This window comes from Lichenostomus cassidix, chromosome 19 (genome assembly GCF_008360975.1).
Source record: "Lichenostomus cassidix isolate B80296 chromosome 19, HeHo_3.0, whole genome shotgun sequence".
NCBI classification, from domain to species: Eukaryota; Metazoa; Chordata; class Aves; order Passeriformes; family Meliphagidae; genus Lichenostomus; species Lichenostomus cassidix.
Window position 1 is genome coordinate 331329 of NC_139499.1, and position 26134 is coordinate 357462.

A 26134-nucleotide genomic window follows, 5' to 3' on the forward strand; every position below is an offset into this window, starting at 1 on the left:
ACACAGGGAGGATCCCACGTTCAGACAGGGCAGCCAGCCTTAAGAGATGCTCAGCTAAAAGAGCTGTGAGGAGCTCTTGTGAGAGGAGATGGAGAGGGATGGGATGGAGTGAGATGGAAAAGGCAGATTCACGCATGAAGAGAAACACTCTCTGAGAAGGGGCTCTGCTCCAGCCTGGCACTAAGCACACTGCTGGGCACCCTGTTTATCAGCACTCCTGCCTGGGGCATAAGAAAGTGCCTATAGAGCTGATGGGGAGCTAAGAACCGTTCCCTGGACTTCCTTCTCCCTCCAAGGACTGTAAAAGACATTTCAAAACTTGGACCCTTCTTCCATGAGATGCCAGTGAACTGATGATTTCTGGCACTGTTTTGTTGAAGGATTCAGTAAGAGAGTCCAGGACACGTACCAGAAGACAGGAAGTTCAGCCAGGAGGACAGCTTTGGTCCTGAGCCGCTATGGAATGAGTCTGGTGATGCTGACGAGAACTACATGAGAAAGAGCCACGAATATCCACAGTATAGGGAAAAACATACCAAGTGATACTACCAAATGCACATTCTCTTCAAGAGCCCCCAGGTAAACTCATGTGTACCTGCTGGACATCCAAGAAGATGCTGTGGGAGGAGGTGGAGGAGAGCTACAAGGATGGGTTTTCAAACAATAGAAGAACACCAAACTGGAAGAGATAGCACTTAAAGAGTTTCCAGAAGTGCTGTTTCTAAAGAGTTAATTCCCAAATGTCTGACGAAGGTCTAGAAAAGAAGATGAATACAGGGGCAAGGAGCTTCCCCTTGCACAAGGCAGGCATATATTTAAAGAAGCCATAGCAGCGAAGAGGTGGGTTGTATATTCGCCACTGGAGACAAACCATGGCATTGTGTTTTTCAGTGTGCAGGTTTAAAAAAAACTCCCAAACATGACCACTCATCTCAGTAGGCAGTACCAGGGGATTTTATCATTACAAATACTCATCACAGGATCAGCTCTCCTGCAGCTTTACACCCTATGGTGACTACCTTTCCTGGGAAGGGGTAATCCCCACAGGATAAGAGCATTTCGGAGAGTAGGCACACACCTCCCCATCTTCTCAAAGCACACTATTTATTGAACATATGCAAGTGACAATACAAGAAATAAGTATGATGGTAATTTTCCCTGGATGGATAATAGCATCTTCTTCCCTCTGGAGGCCCACCTCCAGGCTGTGCTGGGTATAAACAACCATGCACTCCCCTGGCCACGGTGGGTGCAACGTCACTGCTCACCCACTCACCTTCTGGCACGTGAATATACTTTCCCGCAGTTTGTGTTTCTCAGTAACCCTGTGGCAGTAGTCATGGTGACAAAACTGGGGTCCTTGGCAACACACCAATGATGCTGCAAATCTACGATGACTAATCCTAAAAGTCTAATTTACAGAAGTCATTTAAATGCTTAAAGACATGCAGGTCACCGCAGGGATCAATTTAATGGCTATGGCATATCTGGTGGTGAAACAGTTGTACAGGAGGAACAGCCAGGGCATCTTCTGGCCATAAAATTAGGAGGATTTTTAATGCAAGATGTAGACTAAGGATGTTTAAAAGAAAGCACAATTTAAACACAGGCACAATAACAAACCCAGATGATTTCCAGTCGAAGAGCTGGTAAAAGCTTCCAGATGAAACACTGTTATAAATAATCTCACACAGCAGTATCACTGATACAGTACTGCCTGCTTTATTTGTACCTATTCAGAATGTAATGAATGCTCTCCTCAACACATCTTGCCCAAAATCATGATGCCTAAAACAGGGTACCTGAAACAGCGGTCAAGACAAAGTTAGGAGAGTAAAAAGCAGACAAATTCATTAAAGGCCTTTAAGGTACATTCAGGGTAAACAAAGGCCCCTCGTAAGGCTCCACCCAAAATGGACACCGGGTCACGAACTCTCCACCTTTTGTAAGTTCTGTCCTATTAGCATATTGGGCGTTAATTCTCCAATCACACCCTCAGGCGATGATGTCAACCACCCCAAGCCTGCTCCCCCCCAGTTCACTGTTGTTTACATATTTTGGGGCTCTAGGGCAGTGAACGTGTCCTTGGATTTTCATTCAGAGGAATTGTTTTGGCAAAAGGTGCTGGGAACAGAGGTTTTAGCATTTTATATGAAGCCCAGAACTTCACCAAAGCTACAGACACATAAAGAATAAAAGCTAAAAATTCTTAAGGCATCAAGCATATAAAACCATGATGCAGCAGAGCCAATTCCTCAGACTGGCCCCATAAAAAGCACACTTAGGACCTTCAGTGCAATGGTTTCCAGCTTTCCAAGGACAGCCAATGGTCTGGCATCTACTTCATGCTGGCTGCCCCTGTACATCTGCCACAGGGGAGCATGTGCAGGATGGTGGATCTTGTTACCTATTTAGCGTTTCAGACCTCCAGCTCTTTCCTGGCACTAAAAAATGTATGGTGACGTCTTCAATTAATATGCTGGTGATGTCACCAAGGGAAGCGCACCAAAATGAGCGTATTGCTCTGACTGCTCGGCTGGACCAGCAAGGCAGTATTAAATCCACTGCCTCTTTTTCCACAGCTTTTACATTTTTCCTCTCCAACTGTCTGCCACCTGTGATCTGACACACAGGGAAATGGAGAGTGGTTTCTACTCCCATACACCCCAGCAGAAAGCCTTTGTATAGGCTCTCTCTCTGTCTTTATACAAATAAATTAATAAGCACTGTACACCATATCTTACCCCACAGGAAGCAAATCATGCTGGCCTGAGTCTATAGAGTCCTAGATCTGTATCCCAGAGTGCTAAACAATTATCACCCACCTGATTTGCTGTGGTTTTGAGTAAAGTATCCACATCACTCAGCAACTGCCAGAGACAAGCATTGACACACAACCAGGTTAAAACTTCTGATCACACATCATACGATTCCCATGTCCTAATCCACTGCTTTAATCCAGTACCCGCTGCCCTTCTTATGCAGGCATCTTCCAGCAGAAAGGCTTCCTTCACCTCACCAGGAGCTAGGACATGAAGCACATTTGTGTGGCAGAGAGTAGGCTGCTTCAGTTAAAAGCAAGCAGACAAAAATACTTGGGTAAAATCTTAGTTCTGCTTCTGAGGATTCCCCCTTATCAAAGCTTGACACAACATAACTGCCCTTGTCATTGCAGCTGAGAGGTAGCCAATGCATGCACACAGCGCCACTGGTTCCCCTCATTAGTTTGTCAACATTTCTGTTCCTGCAGAAGAAATCAAGTTTAACTAGGAGTTACCTGCACTCCCACTTCATTCTGTTGCTGCAATAAAGCAATAGCAACAACAATAACTACCATAGGTACTAATGACTTCTTCTGTGCCTTCAACAGAAAATGTGTCATGTGATGTACATAATGCTTCCATGGATGCAATCACAAGATGCTTCTTGGGTAAATTAATGCAAAACAAATACTCTAAGTCTTGAAGATAGACTAAACCTTTGTGCTTCTGAAAAACAGAACCCCTTGCTGATCCCATTGGGGATTGAAACAGTTATCCCGGAGGGCTTGGACAGTTGTCCTCTCCTCACCTGTTATGCCTGCAATGGAGCCGTTAGCCTCCTTGGCCATTGTTCATTAACAGGATGCATCTACTACAGTAACAAACCAGAATATAGATTTATGCCATTGATAACTAGCACCACAGTCTTAATGCTAAGGTACAGAACAGCACCATGACTTCTCAATAATGAGGAACAGAAATGGCAATGCTTTACATCAATTACAGCACAAGATGGGAGTCCAAATCCCACTTTCTGAATCCCTCTGTGTGAAGCTGCTTCAATCGCAGCTCAGCTTCACCTCTGGTAATAACACGTCTATTACCCTCCCCCAGTACTAGCATGAAGATTTAATTAAAGCCCTCACACAATTCTGTGATACACTGTGTTATTTACAATGTTTTAAGGCTCAGTGAAGACTGATATTCTGGATATGAAGAGGTTATTTGCTCATGGACTTTTCCAGCCAGGACTATTTCGGCTTCTCTTGACAAAATCAAGAAACCTTGCAGAGTCCCTATCAGTGGTGCAGCTCACTGCTGCTGTCTGGGTTACCTCCCAGCTGCTCCTCCTTGGGTCAGTTTCAGCACCCCTCGTGTCTAGGGGACCACAGCTGTCACACCCACCATGTGTAGGGCACCAGAGTGATGTCTGCTTCCCTCCTGAGAAGCTGCCACTGCCCTCAATCCCTGGCCTAGGCACTTCCTTCGCACAGCACTGCTCAGCCTTGGCTGCCCACTCTACCTCTGGAAATGATACTCCAGGTTCTGCACAGCCACATCGATTGCTGGGCTACAGAGAGTAAGGGCAAACCATGGCCTGCGTCACAGCTGGGCTGGGTATGGGCACCTTGGGGTGCTCATTTCTGCACTTGTAGCTGGAATGAGCATTTGGGCACGATGGCAGGTCCTGCTGGCAGTTCAAGGGGAGGCTTAAGGATGGAAAAAGCAAACTACTTTTAGCTGCAGCTCAGCTACAGGAGAACAACTTCCTGTAAAACACTGCCTATGAAGCTGTCAAGTTTTCAAAGGCTGCTGCAAAATCTAATCCCTGCTATGCTTTACGCTCAGCTTCTCCTGAAACCCAGTGTCTGCCATGGACATTTAAAGCTCAGCTGAACAAAGCATTAGGAGAGAGGCTGTGGGGACCAATGGCATGGTCAGTGGGGTGTGCAGAGAGGTGACAAGAAGAAGGATTTACCATTTCTAAAACTCTAGTTAGGAGAATAAAAACAAGTGTGGACAAGAAGAGGGATAAAAGACAGAACAAGTTGCTGTGCTACCTAGAGGACTTGTAAGCTCTTCTCAGTGTCTGCAGAAGGGGTTGAATACAGAACAAGAAACCCTGAGATGATGCTATTTAAATGCTTCAATGAATTGGAAGTTATCTTCCAGTATATTTTTAGTTGGAACCAAGAAACATTACATAATGGCTATTATATAACAGCACTACAGCTACAAATACTGTCATTTGGGCTTTTTGTTTGTTTTTTTTTTCTTTCTCTCACCCTCTTTTTATTCAAGATCTTCTCCTTAGTGGGGGATTGATCAATAATTGCACTTTCTGTCAAATGAGGCAAGCAAATCCTTAAGAGAAAAAACAAATAGAGTAAAAATATTGCTATTAAGCCTGTGAGCGCTTCTCTCTTGCCCAACCTCAAACAGAATGTACTATTCCCAGAATAGAAATTCCACTAAGGCTTCTCTGTAGTTTAAAGGGACAGGCTGTGATTCTGTGCAGACACTAAATTTCTCGATACTGGCTTTTTTTTCTATCTCATAGTGATAGCTCAGAAGACAAAAATAAGAGGGTGGGGGAGAAGTACTACATAAGAGATGCTGAGGAAAAACTGAAGTTAAAAAACCTAGTTTTTTTAACTGTTGGTAAGATCACTGCTCGTTGGTGCGCCTTTAAAATCTTCTTTGGCATATTTTTATCTTTTCTTCTTAGCAGCCATGCTGGCAGAGCAACAAAGACTTTTGCTTCCAAACTATGTGCTACAGGAAAAAGAGAAGAAAGTTTCCAGAAGCCAGAAATGTTTCCTTTCCTATACTTCCTATCTCTGAACCTAAAGAGAGCCAAAGCAGGCACACAGCCTCTGAATGCAGAAATACAGATCAGTTCAGAGGCACACCACAAGCTCCCATATCATATCACCCTACCCGCAAAGGTAAGGGCCCTCTGTACTTCTGCAATGCCAGCACAGCATTCCCTGATAAACACAGCACTCCCAGGACCTTCTGCCTTTCTCATGCTGGTCCTATAAAACAAATGAGCTGATTCCAGGAAGAGCGAGAGACATGATCTAACAAATTATCTCTTATTTGCTAGCAAGCTGCTCCCTTCTGTTGTTTCTCTCTTCAACCTCCCTAAACGTAGAAATGCCACTCATGCTCTCCTGACCTATAAATGAACCAAACCCCGGAATGCCTAGATGGGAAGGCGGCATGCTGCGCACTTCACTGGTGTCACACACAGGAACAAAAACAACCCTGGGAGAGTGGAGAAGGAAAAAACACAAACAAATGCAGCTGCTTGGAGAGTGCTATGTCAGCTCAGAGAGAGACTTCTTGGCTTTCCACCACACAGCCATTCCACCACACAGCAGACCCCACTACTGACAGCGGCGCTCTGAAGGTGGTGATTGCAGCCCAGTGTGGAAGCACAGCCTGGCAGGGCTGCTCCTGCAAACATGAGCAAAAACCCAAGAAAGCAGGACAAAGATGAAGCAGGCGAGAAGAAAAAAAATCAGCTGGCATGACAGTGCTGGGTCTGAACTAAAGCGGTGCAGTTAGGGGAGAAGGAATAGCATACAAAAACTTACCAAATATACTAAGATATATTATTACATGGGGAATGCTGCCTTGTTTTGTGGACTTCTGCCACCTAGCTATTGTGATCTTCAACAATTAACTTCACAAAGAGGAAATTTGCTGGAAAAGCTGGCTTAAGAAGTTGTTTTGAGCTGTGAAGACATGAATGCATGAAACTTCCTCTGCAAGTGGTCCAAGCTCACCACAAAGAATGCAGTCCATTTGTTGTTCAGGACTGAAGATATTAAGAGAAACAAGTCCGAAAAGAAGTAAGTGTACTTGCATTTGTCATAGATTTTTTTCTCTATACAAACCACTAAGGGATTTTACAAAAACAGATTACTTGCAGCACTGAAAAATAGCAAACACGCATTTAACTGAGACAAAGGGTCATGGTTCTCAGGAGAAGGACTCCTAGTTCATTTCAAAGCTCCTCCCTGGTGAGCCTCCAGCCCCAGATGCTTCGGATAAATATGATATGGCCATAGCGGTGTTGCTCCTGTTGAGTGTCCTTCTCAACATCAAAGCTCTGCAGGCAAACATGGCACAACTGCTAAATCCCTTGTTAATGAACCCTTCAATGTGGCTGTACTTGGATAGCAGTAGCTTCCTGTCCTAGGTTGCAATATAGATGTAGTTAAGTATTCTATTACCACCAGCTGTGGGCCATTAGCTGCTATCACCTGCTAATGACCCACCCCGGATGACAGGCAATGGGCCATCAAGGACCCACTGTGTGACTCATGGACTTATCCCATTGTGGGATGCTCTGCCCAAGAAGGAGGGGCCAGGTGTTCCCACCTGGATATAACCTGGCCTTGGGACTGCCTGAGCTAGCCCTGTCTACTGGGTTCCCAGAGGACAAGAGCTACCACTGGATCTTCAGCTGGAGACTAGACCTTCACAGGATCACCGCTTCAACTGGACTACTTCAGTCGGACTGCTACTACCACCCTAACAGGGTGTTAGGTTGTATCTGACTTTGTCAGTGCTTTTCCTTGTATTATTTCACTTATTTTTTAATTTCAATCTTGACTTGTGATCTCCCACTGGTTTGTTTTCAAGCCAAGACACTTCCTCATCCATGTATGCAAAGGGCGGGGGGGGGGGGGAAGGCATCCTCAGGAATCCACAGTTGAACAGATGGAGGGGCACTGTTTATCCAAAACAGACTGCAGTTGCTGCTGCAGCACCTGTGCTGGAGTCACAGCAAACAGCCTGTCCCCAAACAACGCAGCCACAATGGGAGTGCGCCTGGGGGTCTTCCTGCCGGGGGAAAGGAATGGATGCTTAATTTAAAAGGAAGGGAGCAGCATATAGACTGTGTGAATTTGTCAGGTTTCACTCTGACACATACTCAAATTTTGGCCAAGGGAAACCAGCTGGACTCTACAAGGTCATCTCAGTGGACCCAAACATGCATTCCCATTCCCACCCAGCCTCTCTGCACATACCTTTGCAACAGCCTGACATACCAAATCTCTCTCCTGGGAGAGCAGCAGGATTATCCCTCATAGCCTTGAGGCATAATGCACTGAGGTTCAGCTCCATGGTGTTTCTGGGCTCTTTGGTTTCTTACTTTTAAGAGACTTCCAGGGAAGTGCATACAACAGGACTGTGAAGAATCCTACTAAACAGCTGCATGTCCAAGCACGAGCCTCTGCAAACATGCTGCTGCTGCTGTGCAAAAAAAAAAAAAAAAAGCCAACTCCACTGTAAAGACTGCTCCACTGGATTTAAGATGGAATTAAAACATATTTAACTTGTATAAGTAATACATATTAAATTTAAGAATAAAATAAAAAGTATCAGTTCAGCAAAATATGAAGCATTAATCAAGCAGACACTCAGAAAGACTTCACTGTGAAATCTCTCATGATTAGCTATGGGCACTCAGTCAAGGAGGCTGGTGAGCTCTGTTTCACTGACATGTATTTTTAAACAACCTCCAGCAAAGAGGAGCTCCATTTGGGGCACAGAATACCAGCTTTGGGGGCTGGGATCAGTGTCTGCCACAGATCATCTTGCAAAGCATCTCACTGGATCCCAGTTCTCCATCTAGAAGACTGAAACAATATGCCCTGCTCCTAATGCCTAGCTTTTACAACTGAATCTGCAGGGCATAACCACCTCTTCCTACACTCACAGAGGGCACTGCTGTCTGTGTTTGGTGATGAGATCTGTGTACATCTGTAATATACATGATGCAGACAAAAAAACACGGTTGAAAGATCTTCAGGTAAAATACAGCCAGTCTATGGCAGGACCAGTTAGCCTTATCATTCCCAATTGTATTTAGTGCATTATCTGAAATCATCCAGCAATAGAGAGCCTTCAGCTTCTTAAATAGCCTATTGATTACATGTATTGCACAGTTCATGACACAAACTGCTAGAAGCATCTCTCAGACTGCACTAACATCACCTGCAACTCCAGGTATGCCAAAACCTGCCTGGGCTAGGTAAGGAGAGCTGACATTTTGCTAACCTAGTGACCCCTGCCTACTTGAGCTGAGCACAGTATGTATTAACTTCTCTGTTTGCAAATCGCCCAGAATGCAACAGAGACAAGAATTTACACTGGTAACAAACACAGAATTAAACTGACAGTTTTAAAAGATTGGTAAAACATTGCTTCCCATTCAAATTAGGGGGAATAAGTGATTATTTCTAAAAAACTAACTTCTCCCACTGTGTGTTTACTCTCTCCTGGACTGCATCAAAGTTATCTGCATTACTGCAAATCCTCATCAACAGAAATGCAAATGTTTTGAAAGAGGCAGAAAAAGAGGAACAAGATGATCTGTTCCTTCCAACCTAAAACATTCTATAATGGAAAATAACACTAGTTAAAAGCTTTTTTCAGATTGGTCTGTATGAAAGAAAATGGGCAAGCAATGCTCATCTAAACTCTGCCAAAGCAGTAACCACTTAACAAGTGTGAAAGCCCTGCAGCATGGGCCAGGACAGGAGCACTGGATGAGTAGGCTGCCCAATGCTGGCCCCAGTGGGAGCCCACCGAACCAATTGCTGCTTGGCTAGGAGCAGGCAGAAAACTCACTCTTCTGTCAGAGCCACTACTTCTCTTTCTGAAAGTAGGGGGGGGTGGGGGCAGCAGGGTTTCAACCCCAAAGTCACTTCTGCAGCTCCTTGAGATCCTCAAGCAGAACAAGGACAGCCCAAAGGATGGCTGGAAGGGCCAATTCTTGAGCCAGAAGCACCACTGTGGCCTGGCTTCTACTGCCCACCCTGCAGGACATACCAGCTGGGGAAAAAAAACCCCGCAGAGGAAGGTGAGGTGCTAATTATAAAAAATAAGAGAGCAAGCAGAAAAGCAGCCATCAAGATGTTCAGCATGCCTCACCAGCTGAGTGTAAGTTAATATAACATGCAGTTTGGTTTCAAATGCTTGCATGACCTAAGTTTTTAATCTAAGTTTTTACTGATCATTTGCGCCAAATGGAGCACAAACAGCTGTACTCCAAAGGGCCCTGCACTTGTTTCCAAAAGGTGTGTCTTGCCCCCATGAGTTTACATTTCCATCTAATCCAGAGAGACTATGGATAGAAGCAAAAATGCATTCTGTCTTCTTTCACAACATGAGAAGTAAAGGACATCAAAGAAGTAGAGACAAAAATAGTTTAAATTCATTTCTTCAGACATAATCAAAGAAGTGTAAAGTGGAACTTCACTGTATGTTGCCGGCAATCAAAAGCAAAAGTAGGCCCATGACAGGGCTTAGCAGAAACTCAGCACAAGCTCTCAAGCAAAGAAACAGAACAGACACCTTCAGATAAACACAAGTTCTGAAAGAACTGAGGGAGATGATGGATGTCCCAGAGAAGGAGGCTTACAAAGTGCTGCAGACTAAAACCCTGCTCCCCAGCTTTACCTTCTCCTTCCAAGCTGGTCAGTCTGTGGGAAGATGTCTTGGTTTGAAAGACAGGTGTCTGCCAAGAGAGGTTGAACCCTCCCCTAGAAACAAAGAATGTGATTTTTCTTTCCCTCCCTCCGAATTACTTAATTTTGTAAATCAAGGGCTTTCAGGCAAAGGTATGGGAAAAAAGGAATATCAGTTCTTTACTAGTATCTATAAACAAGCAATAACAACAATAGCAACCACAACTAGAATCAGAAAACCAATAGCAGATAACTCGTGAGCTGCTGAGCCTTCTCCCGTGTGGTGTAATCACGGTTGCAAGCAGCAGGGGCGCTGTTGAGCTCCCGGCCGGGCAGGGCAGGTGCGATGACTCCTGAGCGGCTGCAGGTGGCGCTGTGGCGCAGGGTCAGGTCAGCCCCGGGCAGCTGGATGATGGCGGACAGGCTGAAGAGCAGGCAGCCAGGCAGCTCGGAGCGGCAGAAAGCAAGGAGGCAGGGTCAGGCACTGGCTCCCTCCCGGCTAGCAGCGAGGTAGCAAGGATTTCTGCAGTCACAGCAGACGCCGCGGTCTTGTGCGGCAGAAGGCAGAGGCAGGCAGCAGAGGCAGCCGGACTCTCCCGGCAGCAGCTGCGGGAAAACGCAGCCCGGGGAAAACGCGCCCTTCCCAGTGGTAAGAAAAAGTTGAATCAAAGCTCACCCAGCCAGGAGAAAAGAAAAACAGGGCACAGTTGGATTTTCCACTGGTAGCAGCTGGAAAGCAAAGAGAGAGAGCACCCTCTCCTCTCAGCGTCCGAACCACGAGAGAGCGTTCCCAGAGCTGGCTCTTCCCTTACCGTGCCCTGCCCAAAAGCCCAGCTTTTGTCTTTTACAAAAGACTTGATCGCTCTAAACATCTAACTATTTGTTGCTTAGTAACAGGAATGGGAAGAAATTCTCAACCCCCGACAGCAGACAGGCCCACAGCCCCAGCAGCAACCTCACACCTCAGCATGCCTTCAGCTTAGACACTTGCTTTCAGGCTGCCATCCCCAACTCTGTTCCCAAAGCACTGCCTTGACACAGCTAACCTCTAATTTGTAAGACTTAGAATTGGACCTCCAAATCTGGGGTCCTAGAAATAAAAGGATAGATAACTTTTTCAGCTCTGCTGTGCCTCACTGTTGTTGTGAAATGCCATGGGACAGCATGGCATGAAAGAACGCACAGAAGAGAAACATCTCACAGAACAAAGCCATTGTGTTTGTACTGGACTCATATGACCTCTTCCTTAGAGTAAACAAATCTAGACTTCTGAATCAGACACAGTTAGAGATGACTTTACACTCCCAGAACTCCCAACTGATCCTGAAAATGAAAGAGAGCAAGAAAACACTAAATACCGGGTTGTTGCAGCCCCATCTCTCCCAAGTGTGGCACGGATGGCCCTTCAAACAGGTAAAAGCAATCTGCACTTGAGTTAATCATCAATTAACTGCTTTGTTTATTAAGCCTTTGTAACTTCCCTATACATGTGCCCTTGATGAAAGGGGTGATCCTTCTTCTCAATATAGCTGGACATTATCTACACATTTTCTCCATAGGGTCAGTTTACTGCAGATCCCATGACAGCCTGGGATTTAGGAGCTTAGAAAGCAATGCATTCATCATCGATGAGTCAGGGATCATGCTCCACAGTACTGGTCAGTCCCCAGTGGGAACAGCTTATCCTGCAACACTGCAAACCAAGTAAAGTGCTAATGCATGTGTCTGAGCCCCTCAGTGAAGGTTAAGGACTCATTTAGTACCTGGTGCTGAAAATGGTGGTTCCTTGCCAACAACTCACAAATCATCATCCTGCAGCCTGCTTCACTCAAGCACTCTGGCACGGTAACTGAGGATTTATCTTACACATGCCATTTTTTTTTAAGCGGTGCAATATTGAGTGCTCTGCAGGTGGTAGGCTGCCAAAGAGAGGTTGTCAGAGGCAGGGACACAATATAATTTACCATGAAACCAATATTTCTATTCCCACCATTTGCTTTATTTAGTCTCCAGCTTCCCAGAGCAGGAAGGATGGGACTGTCTGCAGCCCCAGTCACATTCACCTCTGAGCCAGATGCCACCCCAGCACCAGAGCTCTGGGCACTGTAATGGAGCTCAAAGCAGCAGCCTGTAATGATGCAGCTGAATGCCTCGTGCATTATGAGGCACATACAAAAGGAGGTAAATTAGCGCAGGCCAACAGAGTTTTTTAATAACCACAGGCCTTAATAACCACAGGCACTTTTCATAATAGTTAAACAAAATGCTCAGAAACAAAACCAATACAACTACCATCTTGGGCACCGAAAGCTGCTGGAAAACTGCAATTGTATCAGAGCTTCATGGCCTGCTGCACATGCTGTTGCTTTAGAGCCTACGGTCCCCTGCACTGCAGCTGTAGCTGGCCTTTTTGCTGCCCTGAGCTGATCTGCAATGAAAGACACCCTTTGTTATCTGGCAGGTACTTGCTGCCTTGAGTGTCTTAGTGGGCAGTGCAAAGAGCAAGTGCTCTGGGTGGCCAATTTCTGCTCTTCCACAAACTGAACACCCACCAGACTGTTTGTCTTTCTTCTTTTCCCTCTTTCCACCTCCCTACCCCAGACACCCTCTACACCTCAATCCCCATCATCTCCTCCCATTCTCCTTGTTCCTATGTCCATCTTTACTCTTTTTTGTCTCTTCTAGTCCTCTCCACTGATCCTGTACCCTATCTTTCCTGACACTAGATCTATCCCCTCACCCAACCAGCCTATCCATATCTCCATCACTGCCGCTCTCACAGATTTGTCCCCTACAATCTCAGGCTAACTATACCTTTATTCTTCCTCTGCTTTATATTGGTAACAGCAAGGTCAGAAACCTCCTTTGCTCTTGCACACCCCCAAGGATATCTGCTCCCAACTGCACCACTGAGGCCTCCCCCACAACCAAGGGTACAGCATCCTCTGCCAGCATGAGCTGCACTACAGACTGCAAAACAATACCAGACTTAATGTCACTCCTGACACTGGCTGAAAAACTCCAGAGTGCACAAACCTCCACCAGGGCTGAATGGCTTTAATAAGGTGAAGATACCTTCTCTCACAAAGACACCTCTGCTGCTAAGGTGTAATAGGACTAGAGCTCTTAAAAAAAAAAGGAATTGTCAATATTCTGCAGTATTTCCTTCCAAGCTGCCCCTGAGAACACCTTAAACAAAATAAAAAATAATTGAAAAAAGTCATGGCATAACCTCCCCCCAGGTTACTGAATCTCACAGAGGTTTGACCACGGGCATTTTACTGGGACACAGGCAAAGTTACCCGAAGGCTGAACTGTCAGCCTCACCTAGAGCAAGTGTTAAACTTTTGCTGACACAGTTCATTATCTTGCAAAACAAGTTGTACCAAGTGAACTGTGACATTATCGTGTGTGATTCTCCAGTTTTTCAGGCTATTAATGTATAAGATGTGATGAGAAGTATGGGTAGAAAATAGCCTTTGCAGAATATTTTTCAGACCATTAGTTGACAGAATTTTCTACACAATTTCTCTCTGGCATTTGTGAGTACAAGTGCCTTCTCTTTATTAAGTGCTTCTCAACCTGCTAAGTGCGATGTGTTTTCAGTGGTCGCACTACCCACACAAAGTGTATCAGTGACTCCAGCTCTTACTCCACTGTTTCACCCAGCTGGAGAAAATCAGGTCAAATTAGGCTTACATTGACAAACAGCTGCCTTGTCTCACTCACTTCAAAGGAAGAAGTCCACATTAGTCTCACTCTAATCCATGAAGAGCCAAATTATTAGAACTGAAGAAAGAAGCTGGGAGAAGAACAATAGATTATTGCATATCTATCCACTGTAGATATTATATTATTGTCACTATTGAGCAACTGAACTTAGTCACACACACATCAGTAAGGCAGCCCTTTTCTGTATGGGAAACTGGTCACATTAAGTTTCTCTGCCTTCTGCTCACCTTGGCAATAAGGATCTTCTGCATTTTAGTTCAAACCTGTCTTGCCACCCAGAACCTTTGAATTGCAATAGCTGTTTGGAAAAAAAGTACTTGGTAAACACACAAGAGTCTTTCAGATTTTTGCGTCCTGGACCACATGATTATCATTCTTTATGCCATGGCAGAGGCTAGGAGACCTAGTCATGGACCAGAGACCAGGTGCCTTGAGCTCACTGGAGTAAAAAACAAAGAAACAGAAAAGTTCAAAACCACGAAAACAGCAGATGAAAAGCAGTATTTAACTCTTTTCCTTTACCCAATTTTCCTCTGAGTGCTTTTAAAGCATCACCTTTCCATTTTCAAAAAATGAAGCAGACTGCACCCTGTGTCAGGAGCCCAACTAATCGAAACTGACAACAAAAGTGTCCCAGGCTAGAAGAGTCCATCAAAACCGTACTGAACTCAACCACAGGAATCTCTACAGAACAGGCTGATTTTTTCCCTAGTGAATTTCCCTCCAGAAATTCCTCAGCTGAAGAGTCTTTTTAAAGCAGGTGGGTAAGGACTGAGAATCAGTGACAAACTCCATCAGAAACACTGCAGTGCTCTGCAGTGACTAGCCCAGCACACACCTTGTCTCCTGTATAAAAGAACCCTGCTCCAAACCCCATGTTCTGCACTGCCAACAGACCATCAGTACCCGTTGTCATAGAACCCAAATCAGACTCGGTCACCCAAGGAGAGTTCTATGTGGAGAAAACATCTGCTGATGCCCTTCTCCTCCCCACTGTGAAGAACCAGGCTCATCCAACTGCCTTGCCTTTCCCCACTTCTATGGGGCAGGACAGGACAGGAAGGGGTCCTCATCTTTTGGATATTTAAGCCACATTCAGCACACAACTGGCTTGCTAAGACCCAGCTTAATATTCTTACAATTAAGCAGGTGCAAATGCCTTGAAGATGCAGCCATTACTCAACAAAGAGCTATTAAACCTGTTCTCAAGAGCATTTTCCTTTGGGGTCGGTGAAGTACACTCTGCAGCTCCTTTGAAATTCATGTGTATGAGATGCACAGATTGCACTTTTGAAAGCAAACTGGTTTCAGTTTGTGGTTTCCTTTCATCCAAATGGGTGGCAATCTAAGACAATCTGAGAAGCTTACATGGATTGTCCTTGATTCTTGGATACATAAATACATTTCCTTGTAAAGAAAGGTACATACAAGCCGCTAAAACCAGGTGCATTGTGGCACGTTGCAAGTACTCATCTAGGTCAAGAATTTGTTTATACAAATTCTAAAAATTAATTTTGGGGGCAAATTATCTCTGCTCTGTTTAGAGCATGAAAAGCCATGGTAAACAGCCATCAGAGTAGGCACTCCTGTCTGCTGCAAACAGCACAGAGTTGTTTAAAAGGCTATTTTATTTTTGCTCAGTGGCTAAAATGCAAGAACAGGCATCCAACAGAGGTTTATCCACATGATGGTCCACATAAATTCTCATCCCATTTCTCCAAAAGCTCAATCCTAACATTTAAAAAGAAACAAAACACCTAATTCATCAAACCTAAAACCTGAGGATTTCAGCAGTACAAAAACAGTACTCAAGAGGTCAGGACACAACCTGTCATCTAGCTCCTGAGGATTCCCTGTTCTACTGGGCTTGCCTCATTTATGGATGTCAGTGTCTGTGTGTGAGCTGCTTTTTTAACTCACCATCTACAGAAAAACTTGGTTTGGTGCTGGCAGATAAAGTGAAAATCCAATATACTTTTCAGTTTTAAGCTAGAATTTAAGAATAGCTTTCTGAAAAAGAAAAGCTAAAAATGCTTTCTTTTAAACCTCTTCTATAACCCTGAATAAATATCTACATGTACAAATATAGGCATATACACCAACCTACACAGGCTTTATATATATATTTATATATATTTAAATTGGCAACTCAAATATACAAGTTCAGCCCAACGCATTTCAGTAAATAAACATCTTAACCAAGCCCAGGGAAGCAGAAGAGAAAAACAACTGTGGAATAAGTACCTCGCAGATACAGTCATTTTAGCAGGGCTCCAGAGATTAACAGTTACTTAGAGCTTGCAATCTGCTCAGCAATGTGAAAGGCACAAAGATAAAGAAATCAGGTTTCTGGGGACCCTCCAAGGGCTTGTCAGGCCCACTGCCTGTGCTGCTGACACCGCCAGTCCTTGAAAAGTCGCCTCTCACATTTTCTCAACCTCTTCAATTTCAGGTACTCCAAAAGCAACTCAAACAATAAATGCAGACTGTGACTGTGGAGATACAGGTCTTTCCAACTGTAATAATACAACAAATGCGGAAGTAGGGAAGTTGGAACTGAAGAGGGGTTGGTAAATCTTGTAAAATAAACACAAGAATGTTTTGGTAGAACACGGTGATGGAAATCCCAGAGAGTGCAAACCCAAAAGAAAAATGGACAAGCAAAACTGGGAGCATGTTTACTACGGTGCCTAGATGATCTGCAGAAATCCTGCAGAAGGATTATGAAAGCAAATAAACCTGAGTTTTTATGCTACTCTGAAGGAAGCAAATGGCATCTCTGAAGAAGCACATTGCATCTTACACCTAACTTTGATCATAGTTAGGATTTAGGATTTATATACTTTATAATTCAAACTGATAAGCACATTCATAGATGGATGGCAAAAAGAGAGAGGGAGGTATGAATCCAAACATATTGTAATTCTTTTGATTTGTCTTTTGGATGAAGTGTTCTTATTTTAGAATTTTATTCTTCTCTATCATGAGAAAATCAACTCGATTTTTTCTGCTACGAGTACTATAGCTATAATACAGCTGTCAGAGATGGGATTTTAAGGGAAGATATATTGTGAAAGAGCTCATCAAAAGGCAGAATTTGTCTTAGAAAGCGAAGATCTTCCAGTGGACTTTTAAGAAAAATAACAATAAGCCATCCGTTCTCAGTGGAGGAACATTTGTAGGGTAACCTGACACAACCTATATTATTTTGTATTTTTATTAAGGCTCTGTTTATCCACTTTCCTAAGAATCTTGGAGACACTGTGGATAGTTCTTTGAGAAACAACAAGTTGATGGTCAAAGATCCTTAAGAACTGTTGGGAGGAGGAGTGAGTAGGACCACAGGCACCATCATGCTACAGTGCAAACAGACAACACCTGAAACCCAATGTAATTACCAGAGTGCTGACAGAGAATGTCACAGAGCCCAACACAGTGAAGAGACATCATAAGAGGTTTAGACAAATTCGAGGTGGATTGGTATAGTGATAGCTATTAAATACAGTAATGTGGATTCAACTTGTAATTTAGGAATCCCTCAGTTACTGACTGGTAGGGAATTGTAGTGGGGAAGGAAGAATAAAAACTTCCTGCTCGTCTCCTATCTCTGCTGATCTCACACAGAGGACAACCCATGGGCACTGCTTATGTAGCCACAAGCCAATCTGAGCCAACATCAACAGCTCCTTCAAATAGACCAGTATCTAAAAAGGACTGGGTAAGGCCAGATTAATACAGAAAATATTATTTCACTGTTATTTACACTGCAATTGATGCAGTAATCTCTCTTTCATTGTATTACAGTATCTGAGCAGGATCAGTCACCTAAAAGCAAATGGCTATAGAGAATCCATACTGAAACCTTCCAAAGAGCCCCCAGTCAGTGGTACAGGACATGATATAAAGAGTGCTCAGCTGAAAGGCAGTGATAAACTCTGACTGCAGGTTAGCAAACACCTAATTAAAGTTTCAAAACTTTTAAGTAGGCATTTGATTTATCAGAGGTCCAATTTTGCATCACGGTTATATGAACAGGATATGAACAGGATATATGTTTAATAAACAAAGAACTTAAGTTCTGCAACAGTAAGAAGTGGTATGGGAATTGTCAGAACTGTGATCTCTGGAAAAGAATTAAAATAGGGAGCAAAACAGCAAAAAAAATTTACCTATTTCCTTTTAGATTCAAGACTTCAAGGAATGTCTAAGAATTAAAGGAGGTGACAGACTCCCCAACAGCCACTTTTTGCTGTCACAGGAGAGAATGTAGAGATCATCAATTCATACAGCCCAAAGCATAAGCCTTCCATAAGCACAAATCATGTCAGGATCTAATTAACATAACCTGATGCTTACACCCTTTCCAAACTGAATAAATTATTTGGAAGAATACTTGACTTGTGTGTTTGTTTCTATCACTGCTTGATTGTACTAAGTGCATGAGCTGTAAAAGCAACATCTGGGCAGCTATGCAGTGTAATAGAACCCTCAAGAAGCTACAACCCTCAGCTACAAGGTAAGTCTCACCAGCTTTCTTGCTGTCTGTGTGTCCCTGGAACGCTCTGTAGCCTCAACTATGCAAGTCATGTTAGTCCTGCTGTGGTGATAAAACGTATTTTTGGAAGGTAGTTCCAGCTGAAAGGCAGATTTACTGATGACACAGTCCAAAACAATGAGAGATGTTTGAAGTGCAGGGGCAGAGGAGAGGGCATGCCTTTAGAGTTATTCGCTGGGGATCACAAGAGAGACACAGCTCTGCCAAAGGAAGCTGGAAGTCCAACTTGCTCTATTTTCTCATCTCCAAGCTGCATACAAAACATTAGTGTCATGATCAAACCAAACATTCTACTATTTTAGGCACATTGCCTAATTAGAAGCCATTGTTATCTGAGAACACTGTTTTTGCAGCTGTCAGGAAGTTAAATAACCCAAGGGTAACTTGGAATTAAATAAAGCTGTACAAACACATAGCCTAGCTCTGAAATCCTGACTCTGACAAGTATCTCCTCTGCTTTCCAAGGGACTAACATGTAACTAGGGCCTGCAACTATCATCTTCAATCAGGCCATAGGATAACAAACACCGGTCCTTCTTAAAGGGGCTGATGCTGAGCTTGCAAATTCATATATCAGAAGGCTGTCTTCTCTCCACTAAAAGCAGGAACACCTCCTGAGGAAAGAGCTCCATTGCAAATGTCCACTAAGAGAGCAATCAAGGACTGATAAAAGGAAATGCTTATACAGAAACCCCTGCTTTAATCTAATTTTCAACTACTTCTCCTCTTGCAATCCTTGTAACTTTAAACTTTGTCAGCAATCTAAAAACTAAGCTGGTTATACTTTTAGACTGTTTTTTAAAAAATTAAACAAAAAGGAGAAGTGCATTTCCAATGAGATTGGTGCAGTCTGTGAAATGCACAAAAATGCCCACTTTGGAAGTCTGTTTCTGGTGGCCTCCTTTCTTAGCTTTATACTTGTGATTTCTGTTGTGAGAAACAAAAAACTCAGACTTATATCAAAGTCTGAGTTTAAGAGAAACAGACACAAAGTTCTTGCCAGGCCAGACACCAACCCAGCAATAAAAGGTATTGCATGGGAAAGTCAAGTCTATGTACAAAAGATGTTATAATGGCACAACTCCCACCTGGCCATGGACAGAGAGAGATGATGGACTCACTACAGACTACCCAGAGGATCATGAGGAAACTGTAGTTTTACAGCAGAGCCTTAGAACAGATATTCAGGTTGTTGCAATACAGTGGTAAATAAAGTCTGATTTTGCAGGTAAGTAGATGTCAGTTTAGCCTTCCAGTTAAGGCAAAATCTGATTAGCCTCACAAAGTATGTATGTGACCTGAAACAAGTAATTTGGTCTCCTTTTTATCAGTTTCATCATATGAGAGAGAAAATAATTCTTACCTCACAGAGGTCTCATAAGAGAGGAAGTATGAATACACTCCAAAACCAAAGCATCATTATTATGTTTGGCTAAAAATACGGAACATGGTAAGGCAGATTCCAAAAATAGTAATTTTTGAGTCCACTCTCACTGGAGAGCTGGGTTGGGAAGACAAATCCAGGTTAGGCTCTGGTCAGTTCTCAGGAAATCAGGCTGCTCTCTTTCTTTCTCTTCACAGGATAGCAAGCCACTAATAACGAGCAAACCTGGAAAATTAAAACCAGATCCAATCTCCAAAAGCTGACATTTGCTCATGAGAATGAAGAACGGAGCAGAAGCTGGCTTTTTTCTTTATTGACAAGCAATAGGATTAAAAGTTTTGCTCAAGATGTGTTCAGAGCATGGCTGCGGGTGCATCTGTCCTGCGCAGGATTACCTCCTGAATGCATGGAGCTTGATGCCCTCTCCATGCTGTGATCAAGAGCTAGGTACTTCCCAACCTGCCAACCGTGGCTTTTTCCTCCCAGCCAGGAAAGCATTGTCGTGGCCAGCCACTCCTCACCCTGCTTCATGAGCAAATGGGATCCACAGCCCAAAGGAACTGAGGATTTTGTCTGTGATAGTCCAATAACTGGAACTGCAGAAATCAGCAAAATTCCCAGCTCCTGACAAAACTTTCCCTGTGTTTAGAAACTACTGGCAAAGGCTTTGCTCACAGACTCTGCAAGCCATGGGGGAAGAGGATCTAGTCCAGACAGTCAAAGACAATGTTGCCAGCTCTGGTTACTGCCAGCAAGGGGACACAGGTAACACATTCCACTGAAAAGCAAAACCCCCAGAAATAAAAGAGTATCACCAGAAGAACCAATGCAATTGGACTCATAATTACAATTCCTTCTGCATTTTCAAACAAAATAGCACAAAAATTTCCATTTTTCTCTTTTCTTTCTTTTTTTTTTTTTAAAGACAGTATTTCAGAAAAGATTTCACTGGACTAGCAGAGTAGAGTAAATTACATTTCAAACAAGACTTGAAGATGGAGTCACTAAATTCCTAACTGTATGACTGCAACCTTGATGTTGGGAATCTTAATCCTGTGCAAGACTAAATACTAAGACATGAGATTTTAAAAAGACTATGTAACTTTTCCCATAAAAGGTATTTTTTCCCATCATAATCTCCAATCTGTTCCACTACAGACCTTATTTGTTCTGTGGGCTGCAAGTGCACCCATTGTAAAAGGGTATCCTGAGGCACAGAGGCTACCTCAATTATTATTATTTGTAATGGCCCTTGCCTGTTACATTATCAAAGCATTTCCACATGTTTACTAATTAATCTTTACAAGGCCTGTTATGAGGTGATTTAACAGCATTATCCCCATTTCTCAGATGAGGAAATTGAGACACAAAGAGAGACTTGTCCAAGGTCAAACAGAAAAGCCTGCAGCAGACCCGTGAGCTTCACCATGGTGCTCTGGTTTCCTGTGCCTTCACCTTGTGATTGCAACAGCAAAGCTGCTCACTAGAGAAAGGCTCACTTGCCCATGGAGAAGCCCTTCCACAAACCCAAGATGACTGTGACTGTCAGACCAAAAGGCTGAAGATAACTGGCCAGTGTGTCACCATCAGCTTAATACTGCATGCAAAGAAAAGAACATCCCCCTTTGTTTTAACTGCACAAGAATTAGCTCAAAGCATCAAGCAAATTCTCCTCAAAACGGAACTGTTAGTTTGGAGTCAGGCATATGCATCAGTCTGCATTTCTAGAGTCAGATATAAGGATCCCAACTGATTCTAGTGAAAACCAAACTACTAGACATACTGCACTGGGATTATGAGTTACCCTTGATCCATCATTAGTTCTGGAGACTTTGTACCTGGAAAGCTGGAAAAGACTGATCACTGGCACCAGGAGAAAATAAAGTCGATGAAGTTTTTGGGCACAAAACCTGTGACCTCTGCCTGAGAGTCTCTGTCTAGGTACAGACAGGATTTAAGTTTGTTTGGCTTTCCAATCTCACTTGATCAGGAGAACCCTCCAAGCCTGTCAGGAACAGAAATTTACTCACCTTCATGAATGACTGCTGATCCTTGGGAAACCTGAGGCATCTCCTGCACTGTCGAGAACATCTGGCAAACCTGCTCAGGGACCAACCCTGTGGAGTGCTGCACACTGTCACTTTGCAACAGATTACCACAAAAGAGATGTTTTCTCTGTTTGCAGATAATGACAGACTGTCCTTTCCCATGGGTTACTGAAGACTCCTTTTCTAGACTGAGGCCATAGCATTTATGAGACACCAATGTGGAGGAAATCCACTTCCTTGTCCAGGTCATGAACTTAAGAAAAGTATGGTTTAAACTTAAAGTAGATTCACAGCTAGAAAAAAATTGGGAACTGATGGTTGAATGCTTTCAGCCATGGGAAAAGGGGCTCATTTTGCTGCTTGTATCACTGATTCCTCAGCTTTCCTTGTGCTTCACTTCTCATCCTGTGACAGCACCTACCCATCTCTCAAAGGGTGCTCCATATAAAATTCACTTACAAAGTAGGGAAAGATGATAAATCACAGTTTTACCAGCACTTACAACATATAAATGCTTCAAAAGGTCTTAGAGCATGTGTTCAGCCTTGGCCATTCCTTACACATTTAGCACCCTGGCATGTCTCCTCACAGCTGGTAGACTATGACTAGCTCCAGTACAAACAAGGCAAGCCACCCTCTCCCCTTTCCTTCAGAAAAAAGTAGAAATGCACCAGTGGAAGAACAAGCAGATGGTCAAATGCTCTGTAGTGGAAAAAAATAAGGAGGGTTGCTACTTTTCTGTTGAGCTGCATCCTGATCTTAGAGAGCAACCTAAAATTTCAAAGTTCCATTGTTTCAGTCAGAGAAGCTTTTTAGGTCCTGCATTTATGAGAGGGGTTGATAAGAATAAGCACTGGTATCTATCTTCTCATTTATCTTAGACCTTGGAAAGTGCTAGGAAGCAGCCAAGATGTAATAAATTTAAAGGAGGAAATCATGGCCGGTCAAGTGGTTCAGGAAGAGAAGTCTGGGCTTTCTCACCACAGGCTGTGAAACAAAAATAGACATCAGTACACACCCATCTGCTGGAGGAAACAGTGAAAAATACGTACTATTTATGCAGTACTTCTTCAAATGGGAGTGAGCAGAGAAACTGAACTGAAAGACTTTATGTGGCAGGTTACAAACACAAGGAATAACATATGCTGTCAAGATTTGCACACCCACTCACATACAAGCTCTAAGGAGAAGATAAAGTGCTCCTTTCCCCAAGTGACACAAACGAGACCTTGGACTATTATATATTTCTCATCCGTGCCTCCCTTCCCCCAAAAGCTTTAACTACGAAACTGTATTGACTCTTAGTAGAGGCCAGAAATCCCATGTAATCACAGACCCCCAAAACGTTTATAGATCTATATGAGCAGACATGCGCTGCAGGAGAAACCTCCACAACCATGCACATATTTCTAATTAGGCAATAGTCAAATCCTCACATTTTAATTTGAATTTAGGTCATTAATACCACAGTACTTAAAAACCTGAAAAACCCAGGCAAAGCATAGTCTAGCCAATACAGAGATTCAGAAGAGAGTGATGGTACATGTATTTAGTAGAGAAAAACATGCTCTGCCTAGCAACCACAGGTGCTCCTGGCCATCTGGGGGAGGAATCTAGCACTATAAATGCCAGCAGGCAAATTATGCCACTGTGTCGCAGATACAAAGGCCTAGTCATTGGGCAACAATTAAAGAAAAGATAGTTACAGAAGGAATATTCAGAAAACCAGATGCAACTATTAGTTTGCTTCCCTCTGTATCTTTAAATAAAGTTAAAGATTGCTCCTAGCTAGATGGGTTCTGTGGTTGGACTAATTTATAAGCTGTTTCCTCACCCATTTTATACACAAGAAAAAAGAGAGGACACTGAAAGCAATTTACCATTTTGATGTTATTGAAATAGGAACTCAATGTGGTACTAAAGTATATGATGGTCCTGAATTCAAGATCAGACAGCGAACAGGTTGTCTGAGGATGATGGTTATCAAAACAAGGCACTGCCAGCTAGATGGCTTTTTTATTTTCTTATTAGAATGAAAATTTTTCTGCCACTCTAACTAGCTGAGATTTTTCAAATAGTTCCATTATTCTTAATGTACTAGGCAATTTGCTGTGAAACATGAGCTAAGAACCTGCTCCTTCTAGAAAATGTGTCAATGAATGGATTTCTGGCCTTGGAGAAGTTACTAGCCATTATCAGGAAGCCAAAGAAGATTTAAGGAAGGACTGTCACATCCTTCTTGCAGATGAACCTCAGTAGGATGTTTCTCACTGCTGCTTTGGTACTGAAATGAAATGGCTTTTCCTCTCTGGCTCTGATCCAGAAGAGATCAGTCAGGACCTAAGGTCTGCTGGCTGCAATGATCTACTTGAAATGGGCTTGCCAGATCTAGGAGAAAGAAGACCAGAGTACATAAAGGTGATGTGTTTCCCTCACCCCAAATTTCCCTGAACTTAGAATATGCATGTTTACCAATTTGAAAATCACAGTGATTCACCCCTCCCTTGACCCTAGCACTTGATTTCTTTTCCCCCTCTTTGATACCTTCAAAGTTCATTGCCTACATGAAAGATTGTACGCAAGGGATACCAACCAAGTGCCAAAGCCAGGAAGCCAGCAACCTCACCTTGAAAATGTCAGCAACATGTTGCTTTACAATAACCTATCTTCAGGCCAGCTTCAGCTGGGTGACAGACTGTCCCAGGCCCCATTTATGCAGATGTTCCCAGTGCATAAAAACAGGGTTTCCAAGATGATGGCTATCTCCAGGTGTGCTGGCACGTGTTTCAGTGTGTGAAAGCTAAAACTGCTCATGAACAGAGACTACTGGGACCAGCAAGATGACAGGCTAGAAGCTCTGTTCGTGCAGCTGCCCAGAGACAGTGAGCCTGTTCTTGCTGCCCTCTGAAAAGGGAACACACTATGCAGAGGACACAGGGGTATGGCGTATCTGCACATGGACAAACAGCTCCTGCTTTCAGCCAAACTTTTGGGAAAAAAGTAAACCTGCCAAACAAATATTCCTATATTTCAGGGAGCAGCAGCCACTCCACCTTTCTGCCATGTACTGGCTGTGCAGCAGGAGGATAAATGCCAGGACTGTACATGGCTATCCAAGCACCCACGTAGGTGAGAGATTTCTCTTAATGCAGGAGGGCCCATGGCCAAACTTTTTCTGCTAGTTCATCTCAGGATCAGCCAGGAAAAGAGACTTCTGTGCACCATTCCCTGTGTTACTTGCCGAATAAAATTCTTCCTCATTAGCAGGCCAAAGCCCAAGAAACGGCCACTGGAACAAACAAGGTTCTGTGCAAATATAATCCCCACCTCACCACCATGGAATTAAAGCAAAGAATTAGGCTGTAGACATTCCCTTTTGGCACGATGAATGCTTAAGCAGGTTACAGCTTTGCACTGTGGACATTTTCTGGGGAGAAGAAACAATGACTTCTTTACCAGCCCAAGTTACTTGCTGCTTTCAGGGGAACAAGCCTGGGATTATTTTTTGACAAAACAGTTAGCAATGATTACTGCATGTCAGTATGTTTTAAGTGTTAACCTCAAGGATTGATGAAAGTGCCAGTACTTCTTCAGTCTGCTCTTTTCCCATCAGTGATGTTTGTGCTGTGCAGGAGAAAGGGCCTGGCTAGCATGGAAGATGGCAGCTAACAAGTCAACCTTCTCATTGCTGCAGCAAAAATTCACACAGTGCTTGAGAAAGAAAGGTTCTCATTTTCCACACAGAAAAATGTGTACTTCAGAGACTTATATGAAGTTTGTTAAGAACTGCAAAAAAAAAAGTTACCTGGCAAGAAAAAGAAATTAATTTACTGTTGGACTTGCTATCTGAACTGCTCATCAAAGGTGAGCTGTCATTCTTGAGCTGAATTTGGCATTTCACTACTCAGGACAAGAAGCAATTGATGCGCTCAAGGCATACATGATTGGTGCTGTTTTGCAAGAAGGTGGGATGCTGGAACTCAGACATTTTTGGTTCTGTTCAAGCCCATGTGCTGATTACAGGCTATACAATGGCAAAGTGAACTTTCTCTTGCTGAGACATTTCCAGCTAGAGTGTGAGGGAAAGCAGGGAATGAACCAGAGCCCTTTCACTGTTACAGAGCAACCCATATATTAGTTCCTGGATTTCTCCAGACTATGAA

At 43.4% G+C, this 26134-nt stretch overlaps 1 protein-coding gene and 1 long non-coding RNA gene across 4 annotated transcripts in view; one reads left to right on the forward strand and one right to left on the reverse strand.

The window, feature by feature from the left end:
* Window positions 1–26134, reverse strand: part of CASTOR2 (cytosolic arginine sensor for mTORC1 subunit 2) — a 127620-nt gene that overhangs the window by 27042 nt on the left and 74444 nt on the right. The window contains exon 3 of one of the 3 annotated variants that reach the window (XM_085078730.1): window positions 7808–8033. The exons of the other annotated variants lie outside the window; for them this stretch is intronic. Coding sequence (XP_084934856.1) covers window positions 7808–7904 — 97 coding nt within the window. The 5' untranslated portion in view covers window positions 7905–8033. The remainder of the gene's footprint in view (window positions 1–7807; window positions 8034–26134) is intronic. 3 annotated transcript variants of the gene reach the window in all.
* LOC146428915 (uncharacterized) lies at window positions 17466–18349 on the forward strand. Its single transcript, XR_014855782.1, has 3 exons — window positions 17466–17702; window positions 17789–17929; window positions 18168–18349. It is a non-coding gene; the product is annotated as an uncharacterized LOC146428915 (long non-coding RNA).